The sequence below is a fragment of the Poecilia mexicana genome, unplaced genomic scaffold, assembly GCF_051168715.1.
Source record: "Poecilia mexicana isolate PSO_F unplaced genomic scaffold, ASM5116871v1 scaffold_17, whole genome shotgun sequence".
NCBI classification, from domain to species: domain Eukaryota; kingdom Metazoa; phylum Chordata; class Actinopteri; order Cyprinodontiformes; family Poeciliidae; genus Poecilia; species Poecilia mexicana.
The window spans coordinates 5,509,305-5,520,495 of NW_028263386.1; the positions used below are offsets into that span (position 1 = coordinate 5,509,305).

The following is an 11,191-nucleotide window of genomic DNA, read 5'->3' on the forward strand; positions in this document are numbered from 1 at the left end:
CAGAAGCAAATAAAAGACCTCAAAACGAGCGAGACACAAACTCAATAATAAAAGGTTCAAATGAAATGGATTAAGACCAAAATGTCTCGATCCGCCTGGGTTAATTTTCCTATAAACGTCCCTGAATCAGAGGAATAGATCTGTCATGATAAATTTTGATGGACGATAAATTGTCCAAGATATTGCAATAAACTATAATATCGTTGTTTTGAGACTATTTTCAACTAGTACAACAGTAACGGCATAACGACGCAAGAAAACATTCTCACACACCAATAAACTTTAAATTCCTGACAAACATTTAACACTGAAACATGAAGACATTTTAAATATCTAAAACAAAACAAAAACAAATAAAATTGTCTGTAAATGAAATTGTCCTTCAAAAACAATAAAAAAAAAAAATGGCTCGAGACCAAAGCACCAGACTGAAGACTTGCGTCATTCAATTTTGGTAGAAAGAGAGAAAAGAAAAACTGATGATGCAAATGGAGCTCGTTTTAAATGATCATGTGATTATTGATTTATTACTTAATGCAACAGGACAACCTAAAGACACACTCGGTGAAAAAAGACAAAACAAAAACTACTTTAAATAAAACTGCTTAGATTTGCCAGGTTTAATTCTACGTTAAACATTTAGCTGAATCAGACCAAGTAACAATGCTTAAAAAATAGAACCACAAGCTCAAATGAACCCGTTTATTTAACCAAAAATCATCTTGATTGGAAAGAAAACAGCACTTCCATTTTTCTCGTTCCAGGGTTTTAATCCATCTTTTTCTCCCAGATTTGTACATTTTCAACCAATTTTTTTTTCATTTCAACACCAAATATCAATATAAAGTTAGAGAGATAACCATCAGGTGATGAAGATCTGTAAGTACTTAAGCTGCAAACAGCAGGACAAAATGGTGCAGACTGTAAGCAAACAAAACAGAGAAAGTCCAACATTTTCAACTTCAACTGAGGAAGTTTATTTGTAATAACTGCACAGTGTTTTCTGTTATAGTCTTGAACAGTATAGTATTACTACTACTGTTGTTGCAATATCGTTTTTACAACCAAGGATTTGTTTTTTGTTAACCTTTACACCTGATGCTGCTGCTACACCTGAATTTCCCCTTTGGCTGCTGCTATTCTGTTAACTGGGAATCTTTTCAATAGAGATAAATGGAGAGAAAAAAAAAAACAAGATATCAAGCCCAGGACTAAAAAAAAGATATAAATATTTGAAAAATATCCAGACTTTTAAAGACTTTGAAAAACTTCAACATACAACAAATAGTCTGTAAATTGCTCAGATTTACACATTTCCCTGACTATTTTTAATAAGTTTTTAGATATTTCGGGACAAGTCATTTACTGTGAAAATGGTTGTATTTGTTTTGTCAGGTTTTGTTTTCTCAATGTTCCAATCATCATGAACCAAAACAAAGAATCTGAACAGATTCCATCCAGCTAATATTTCTAATTTTGATCATTTTAAATTGGTGCCAGGTGACTTTCCCACCTACCAATTTGTGGCTCCTGCTGGTTTTTTTTACTGGTTAGATTATTGAGATGCATTGTTTATATAATAATAATAAAACTCACATCTCTAAGAATTTACCTGTACATTGTTAAGTGTTAGTTTTACACACATTTCCACTTATTGTGGTTCTGATAAAATGACCGATTTGGACAGCAGTCTGACTGTAAATGTTCACTTTAACCCCAAGATAACCACAAGTTAAAGTGAACAAGTATAAAGGCAAGTGTGAGAAATTAATTTAGTTGAATCAGGAGCAATGATCTCTCATATCACAAGTTAACTCGTTCAAAGACAAATTAACAAGGTCTTCAGAAAACTACAAATAATATAACCCATGTCTAATTTGATCCCTGTTGTGGCCAATTACTGCAACAATTCATTAAAAATGAGGGTTATTTTATTATATTCGTTGAAAATCATCTCAAAATAACTTTTTATAGCAACAATTTCTGGGACAATTAATCGTCCAGTGAAATTTGTTATTGTGAGAAGCAATATTCTGATGATAAATTATTTACTAGGAGGAAATGAATCAGTATAGGATAAATTAAAATAAATCAAATGAAAGCAACTACAATTATGTTTACATTCCAAAATAAGACTGAATGAAACTGCTGCTTTGCTTTCACTAGCGGATATAGTAATTGTCGTATTAATTTTTTAAATTTACATTTGTAAGGTTCTGACTGCAAGCAATAATGGATTTGTAGCGAAAAGGAAAAAAAAAATCTTTACACGATTGTCGTTACAGTACAAGAGTAAATATTGGGAAGAAAATCTAAATAAGTAAAAATCAAAATGTCAAACTGAAAAAAATATATTTCAGTCTGAGCAAACTGAATAGGGAAATAAGGTAGAAACTCAATCTATTTTTTCCTCCAGGTGTATCCCATCCAAAACAAATATCCAGGTCAACCTGAAGTAGGAAGAACTACTACAATTCAAAGCTCATTCTTAAAATCTGACAGAAATTAATAAGCTGCTCCCAAATTATTATGTTAGTAGATTTGTTACGCAATCAGATGTTCCAGCTGAAAAACGCAGAGTTTTGTAAATGACAGGTACTCTCCCTACACACTGTCCTGATGTCCTACCAGTGCCATTTGGCACACTGAACCCCTGACACCAAACACAGGCTCCAAAGAAGAAAAAGCATGCACTAGACTGAAATAAGTGTATGATGCAGCCCAATTTGCTCAGCATTTTAAGGAAAAGTGTGGCAAAGTAGAGAAATGTCCTGAATAAAAATAATATTTAAGAAAAATGCACATCATCCACACAAAAATGAATCCAAAACATTCCCCAACTACATACAAAAGCACAGCTTCCCATTAAAACCAGCTTGTCCTCCCAGTGACCTGCAGTGCAAACACATTGAGGAGAAATCCCTTCTTGTGAATGAGATACACGTATCTGACAGCTGCACATGCTTGGTAATAACTCCTAATGTATTTACCGTTCAAACAAGAGCTGAAAAAGATCACAGAAAGCAAAACCAACATGGACGTCACCAACACCACCTAGCAATTCTGATCAAAACATTCCAGCTCAGTAATGCTAACCTGCATTCTACTAAAATAAGAAAATAAACAATTCTGATCTCAACCGTCGTCTTTTGCTAACGCACGGCAGCATTGTTGACATTTCTGCAAACTGATCTGAGAGCAGCAGCGCCATCTTGCCTCAGCGTTCTGCTACTACGCCAACACAAGGGCCCCCTTCCTCACGCAAGACACAAAATGTCGGCATTGCTCAAGTCACATGACCCCCTTTGTACTCAGAAACCCATCTCATGCATAAATAAACCGGTAAAACCCGGTAAATTTATCAAATACAGACTCCTTGTGTTTTAATTTGCCCAAAACATCCGTCCATGTCCAACGAACGAGCCGTTAACTGCCCCAAACCGTCGTGTTTCTCCTGAGAAAATTGGCGGCCATTTTGTGAAAGCTTGCGCAGGAAAAAAAGAGGGGCGCCTCTGATCGCTTAAAAATAAAACAAAGCTCAAAACTTCACATTTTCAAACCGTTAAACATTACCGATTCCTCTTCTTTCTCCATCCCCGTCGGCATCTGCGGCACAGCCCGGTTAATGGATGCATATTCGTGTAGGTCGGGTAAATCCTCACAACGGAAGACGGGTAGTGGCTTGGAAGCGTCCAGCGCCCGTGCCCGAAACGACAATTTACTCATTTTTTTCACAATTCCAGATGCAATATAAATCTATCCGATCTCCTAATGTTCACAACGGCACCGAGTGGAGCTTTCATTGATGTTTCTGTGCGGTTAGTCTCTAACGTTCGGAAGGTTCTAGCTTGTATTTAGGGCGTCGCCAGCGGAGCTGGGGGAAGGCCCGGATCTCGGTCGCTCTCTCTCGGACTGTTTTTTTCCGACGCTCCGCTCCCTATCGGTGGTTCAGTGCGCCATGGACAACATGGCGGACATTTAAAAACTCTTTTGCTCTGTTTCGCTCGGAGCGGTCCAACCCCCAGTTCGTGGACCGACCATTCCCACACGGTCCCGAGCGCTTGCGCGTTGCCGGGGTTGGGGGAAGGGGGTATTTGTTGCAAAGCAACTCCGCTCCACACATCCACATCAATTATTGAAATAAACATTAGACATGGCCGAAATACGTAGTAAGATACGGAGTAATGAAAATAATTAAAAAACGATTCAATTTATTCTCAAAAATAGGATAAAACGCTAGAAAAAAATTATATATACTAAATGAAACTTTTAGTTAAAAAAAAAAACAGCAGAAAATATAAAAAGCGCAAAATAAAACAAAAATTAAGTAAAAGACATACCCAAGATGGAAGAGACGTAAATATACAAAAGTTAAAACATTTTATATTTAAATAAAGTAAATGCATGGTCAAAACGTTAAAAAAAACTAAAGATAGATTAAAGTCGTAAATGGTAAACCCACAAACTACAAAAACTACTAATATACGCATTTATGACCAAAACATGTAAATAAAATACCAGGTTTAAAAAAATGCCACAACTGACGGAATATCCCAAACCAATCCAACTTATATGAAAAATAATTAAAAAATGAAAAACAACACAGTTGTGTAAGTGATCTTTTAAATATTCTAAAGACTAATTCAAGTTTCTGTATCGTTTCTAGAAATAATTCCCCTTTGTTTTGCACTTTTATGCTCAATTCCTTACATGTAGATATATTAATTCCTCCTATCAATAAACAGTTAAAATAATTTATACATGATAAAAATACTCATAATACTTAATATTTTATGCAACAAATGTTTCAAAGTTAAGCAATGTAGTAATTTTGAGCAAAATTAAGTCAACTCCACCTAGAAAATAAGGCCGTTTGTTGCTCTTTTTTATTTTTTCATTTTATTTGGTGTGAAAACAAGAAAAACATGACTAACTCACTCCACCCATCAAACACTAAGGATGCAGTCGTTGCTGGATGAGCAGGAAAAACTGTTCAGATCCACTGAACCTCATCAGCAGTGATGCCACAACTAAGTGGCACATAAAAAAGATGTTTACTCCAGGTGAATTGAGTCACAGCGTGCGCAATGCTGCCTCCATCTGGAAGGACAGGGACATGCATGTGCACAAAATACAACATGGACCAAGTTCTAGAGTATTTGCTTTGAAAAAGATCCCCCACTTCATTTGGTAATATTCTTAAAATTCACAGAATAATAGTACATTTCCACCAAAGCGCCTTACCTGTTGATGCTGTGATCATCCTGGGTCCAGGCAGAGAATAAAGGTTTTCATTTTCATTCTTAAACCCATAACTTCCACAAAGATGATCTGGAAACAAACAAAATAACTGAAATTTTAAAATCTGAAAGCAAATGAAAGAAAAATCAGGACAAAACTGATAAAGAAAAGTAGGTTTAGCAGAAGCTTGCTCATGTAAGGCAGAAGATAAGACGGATCTGTGCACCAGCTGATGGTGATTGTTGGGCTTGTGCAAGCACACCTGGTGCTGCTCAGGTGTAGAACCAAAATTCTGCAGAATATGCCTACTTTTCATACGATTAATTGATTAAACAGAATAGTTAATAGATTAATCAATTATTAAAATAATCATTAGCTGTAGCCCTACATAGCTTGTCAGCAAATTATTAATTCAATTGTAAAGAAACCAATAGGAGTTTGATACTTTTTATTCAAACCTGCTGCATGATGCAAAAATATTCATACCTGTTATAAGACAAAGTTTATTAAAGTTCTTTCACGTTTGCAGAAGTTTCTCAGCTGGAAAACACATTTCTAACCCAGAAAGTGAGACAGCTGCTTCTCTTTTCCCAGCACGTCTGAAGTTTTAAATGTTTGCCAGAAAACATGATCAATTAAATGAATAGCAGAGACGAATCTCTCAACAAAACACCAGATGCATCGCATAGACCACATATTGCAAATCAGCCTCTCAGTGTCTTTGGAAATATCCCTTAAAAAGAAAAGGTTTGTTTATTGGCATATGGACAGGATGCAGATGATGGGAGTTTCTGTTGCTATTCTGCTTGCTTCTCCAAGATAAAACTAATTTAATCCAGATTAGAGCTGGACGATATGACTGAAAAACTTATAATACAAGCGTTTCATACCAGTCAATATTGATAGCTATATTTTAGTTTTAAATTTCTGAGATACAACCAGACTGGTGGTGTGATTTTTCTTCTTTTGTCCAGTTTTCACTGTTTTTTTATTTTTAGGCAAATAAAAATAAGGTGGTGACACGATGGCGAAACCTGAAACTGCTACTGTGCAAGTTACTCAACAGGTTGTTGCTATGTAACCACAGAATGATTGAGCTGCTAGGTAACCAAAGAATGAGTGAGTTGCTAGGTAACCAAAGAATGAGTGAGTTGCTAGGTAACCAAAGAATGAGTGAGCTGCTAGGTAACCAAAGAATGAGTGAGCTGCTAGGTAACCAAAGAATGATTGAGCTGCTAGGTAACCAAAGAATGAGTGAGTTGCTAGGTAACCAAAGAATGAGTGAGCTGCTAGGTAACCACAGAATGAGTGAGCTGCTAGGTAACCACAGAATGATTGAGCTGCTAGGTAACCACAGAATGAGTGAGTTGCTAGGTAACCAATGAATGAGTGAGTTGCTAGGTAACCAATGAATGAGTGAGTTGCTAGGTAACCAATGAATGAATGAGTAAGTTGATTCCACCAAGCTAGCTTAGTTAGCCGTGAAGTTGAGCAGATAGTCTTTCCTCTGCCTACATCTCCCAGAATGCTGTGCGGCTCAGAATCAACATTCAGTGAATATTCTATACATTTAATATTCTCAGATGTATCTGCTCTATTGATATTGATCACATGACTACCGCTATTGATTTAATGTCCAGCCATAATCCAGATCGAGTAGTTTTCAAATGAAATCAAATTAATCAAAGAACAACTGCCTTTGGCCACATAAATTACAATAATTCAAACATTAAAAAAACAATTACAAACACATTATGAGGCAAAAAAATAAAAATAAAAACCATAATTGGGGATTCCAACAAATTCAACTCTCATACTGTATTAATGCTGCGTTCCTGTGTTCGGAACTGGGAAATTCTGACATTCCAGTTGGAAAAATCAACTTTAAGTGGACTTTCCACTGGGAAAGTGGGAGCAACTTCGCTTTACGTTTCAATATGTCCGCCCCTTAAATCAACAGTAGAAAGATGAGGTGAAAACATGTTTATTTTACAACATAAACATGCAAGGATGTTTTTTAAATCAATGTTGTGCCCGCAGCTACGAACTGAACAAATTAAAAGCAGTGTTTGTTTATGGAAAGTAAAGCTTAAAATGATTATAAGAACTATTGTAAACAACGTTTTAGGCATCGCAATGTTGAAATTCAAACTCCTTAACCAGAAAGCTCAGAGTTTCCACTTCCTGAGTAACTGGAGCGCAGCATGAAAGCAGTCAAGTAAAAATGTGTTTTTAAGAAGAAAAAGTTAACACCAAAGCCTGACTCATGAAGATATGAAGGTCAATATGAATGTCGTCCTTCTAGGAGTTTTGCTGTGGCTTTTTCTTCAACAACCTGACAGCTAACTGCTGCATTCAAAATGAAGCCTGGATGACTTACAGCTTCCATCAGTTTCTAAGTGACCAGCATGAGGAATAATGGGTGCAATTTGGAGGTATGCATGCTTCTTTTTAGCTCAGAGGCCAACACATATTTCAGAGTACAGGAGGCTTGGTTTGTGGCAGGATATAAACAGGCAGATGTATCACAGCATTGGCTACTTCTGACTTTTAAAATGAATTTTAGAATTCTTTTAATTTTTATTTATTTATTTACAATTCACTTAATGGAAACACGGCAATTTTGCAAAAATTCTAGTTTTTCATCAAATCATTTTGGGACTAGGATGAGGTTGTTTTTTGAGCGTATCGAAACTGGTTTATTTTGCAAAACTGCATCGGAAACATTTTCTCATCACGAATCACATGATCAACAACCAGATGTGATTACTGGCAAAAACCACGAAGAAGAAGAGGACAGGAAGTAGTCAAAGGATGATGGCACGACATGTTTTTTTAATGACTTATTGTGTGAACAAATTTACTGACGTCTGATTTAAAATCAGAGTTGCAGAACTATGTTTTTTCGACATTAGCAGAATATTGACAAAGTTTTGCAATAGAAAACTTTGCAATTGTCTTGGAAACACAACTACTGTTGATTTGAAAATCAATCTTAAAATTCACCATTTGGTTTGTTTTGCAAGTAAGCCTTAGTAATTCATGTTATTTATTCTTTATATTAACCTCATTTTAGGTCGAATTGTATCTTAATGGAAGCTGATGAGATTGGTTTCACACGTAGGTATCGACCATTTGGCGAGCTCCCCAAATTAAAGTTGGAGTATAACTTTTATTTTAAAAATATTTTCATTTTTTACATATTTGTTAAAACTGTCAATATGTTATGACAGTTTATTATTAGACAGATAACATACAAGTATGATTGGCAGCACTAAGACCCGCCTCCTGGCTGTGATAGGTTATTTCTAGATAGCACTGGAAGAAAGGTTATCTGTCTCATACCATACTGTCACGACATAGTGGCAGTTTCAATTCATACGTAAAAGAATATTTATCAATTCTGCGTATCCTCTTCATGAAACTGTCAGAAAAACGAAGTGTCTTCAGTCAGAGGCTTCTTCAATCTGCTGTAATACAGACTGCCAGAGGAGATCCTTTCTGCCCACAGCCATCAGCTTCTACAACTCTTTGAATTTATTACTAAATATTCAGTTAAATTTCTTCAATTTTAAATGGTTAAAGTTAGACATTTTAGCTGACTGAGAAAACTGTTCCAAATAAATTTATCCTAAATTTCACCAAAGGTTGTATGTTATTCACAATATTTCAGATTAACCTGTCGCAATAAGCAATAAAACAATTAACTGCATGATAAATGAAAATAAATGCATTCATTTCCAGTTGCATAATTTATTGTTTTTCTCTTTTGTCTCTTTCTGCCAAAAACTGGATAACAAAAGTCTTTAGTCTGACTAGCCCTTTTTTTAAAGGGTAATTTTGTTTACAGAGATTTCCTAATTAATTTTATTTCTGTTTTTATTTTGAATATTTAAAATGTCTTCCAGCTCCTGCGTTAAATGTTCATTAGAATTTAAAGTTCATTGATCTTTGACAATGTGTTCTTGGCATTATTATTATTATATTATTTTAAAATTCTCTGAAAACAACATTATTGTTTATCGCAAAAACTTCTGGGATAATTTATCATCCAGCAAAATCTGTTATCATGACAGGCCTAATTTAAGCTCTTAAAATGTTTTACCTGTCTTGGTTCTCATGTGATTTTGATGTCATTTGATGCCATCAGATGTTTTAAATGAAACACTATATAAACATTTGAAATGATTATGATTGAAGATTATTTTGAGTGAAAACAGAGCTTGCACTCTTCCAGCTGACACACAGAAGTACAACATGGGTGGGGTTTGTCCCACAATAGGGAAAGAGTTCAGATAATCACAGGAAAGAGCTGGAAAACTGAGCTTTCCAGCTCTCTTAAATGAGCAGATGTTCTCAGTTCTGGTCGGTTTTTGGCTTTTGTTGTTTTGTTTAAATTAACAGTGACATTTAAAGATGCAGATGTGAAGCCAGGTTGATCCTCCACCTGTTTTCAAGGAGATGGGTTAGTGTTGGTTAGGTAATATTTGCAGTGAATGATCCAGGCCGAGCAGTTCCAGGGCAGACCACAGGGACAGCCTGGCACTGTTCAGTCACACACCCAAAGCTGCATATGATCCAGCAGAAAAATGTTCCAGATTATCCTGCCATCAGCATGAAAGCTCCTCAAAAGAAGATGGTGTAATAAAAAAACACAGGCATCCTTTAACTGTCTCCTTCAGCTAAGGTTTACTCATGAAAAATCTAACAAATCAAATTATATTCGAATATATATTATTATTTCAATATGTATTTATACATTTTTAAAATATCTGGATCCATCTTTTGGGGGTTTGGTGGCTTTAGGGGCCGAAAAACTGAGTAGGAACTTGTGGTTTTGCTGTTGAATTGCATCCAGCTGACCAGCCAGGAATTTGATTGCGTGTATGAAATCATCTGATGCCAGAAAACACACTAATCACGACGGGCCTCTTTATTTTGGCCATCAGAGTTAAAAACATGGCAGGAAAATACTCACCGAGTGGATCTGTGTGGAAACGTGGAAGCCTTCGGGACAGATGGGGAACATTTCTGCAAGTTTTACCAGAAGAAGAAGAAAAACCCGAGAGAGAGAGACGACAGAGAACACGACGCAGCGAGCCACAGAGGGAGTTAACATCAACGTTAGCCACCGCTGGTTCTACTTAGTTTCACGAACAGAACCAGCCGGTGAGAAGCGGCCGGCTCCCGTTCAACATCCGGGCCGTCAAACGGCGTCTTTCAGTCGGTAAAAGCCCTATTTTCCTTCCGTTGGTCGAAACTAGAGAGCTGGAAAGCAAAGTGCTACTGTTGGGGGTTAACAACTTTGCTGTGAAACACGCCATCTGATTGGCTAGCCGAGGCCACCAATCACCTGTAGAGAGGCTCCACAGGGGCTGAAACGAAACGTGATTGGCTGTCGCAGACACGATACTAGAGATGGGAATTTCGGCTCGTTCCCCGAACGAACGAAATACAATGGAGATCCGGAACGCACGTGAACGTCGCCGCCATATTGCGAGGGGCATTTTTTCTGAAAGGTTCTTTATGAAGGTAAAGATAATACTGTTTGAGCTAAAATCTTTTAACAAATCACAGTTTGCTGTCATTATGGATAGTTTTTTATTATAATAAATTATGAATAATTGACAAAATTCTTTAAATATGACAGGTTATTTTTGGACAAATTTTCTATAATTTTTTAATACCATACTTTTTGTTTTTACTATTTTATGAAGTATCACTGCTTTTACTTTAGTAAAAAGTCTACATACTCTACCCACTTTGAGTAATGTCACTGAACAAGCAGTAATGTTTTAACCAAAAATACACCAGATACAGTCACACCTACAATTTATATTAAAGTGAGACTTATTGTTTATAAATAAACTTATTTTCTCTCTGCTGAGCTTATTGCGACATTTGAGACCAAGTGAAGGTATGATAAAAACCATTGCATACTACAAGTTAC

General features: G+C 36.1%; 1 protein-coding gene across 3 annotated transcripts in view; it reads right to left on the reverse strand.

The window, feature by feature from the left end:
- LOC106930132 (enhancer of polycomb homolog 1-like) overlaps nucleotides 1-10,594 on the reverse strand; it is a 35,535-nt gene extending 24,941 nt beyond the window's left edge. The window contains exons 1-2 of one of the 3 annotated variants that reach the window (XM_088014460.1): nucleotides 10,220-10,594; nucleotides 5,245-5,331 (exon numbers count right to left, since the gene is read on the reverse strand). Coding sequence is in view for 2 of the 3 variants with exons in the window: in XM_088014458.1 (XP_087870584.1) it covers nucleotides 3,574-3,726 (153 nt within the window). In the remaining variant the exon portion in view is untranslated. Of the gene's footprint in view, nucleotides 1-3,573; nucleotides 4,655-5,244; nucleotides 5,332-10,219 lie in introns of those variants that run through there. The other 2 variants (XM_088014458.1, XM_088014459.1) reach the window with 2 other exon arrangements.
- Nucleotides 10,595-11,191: the final 597 nt, after the last annotated feature.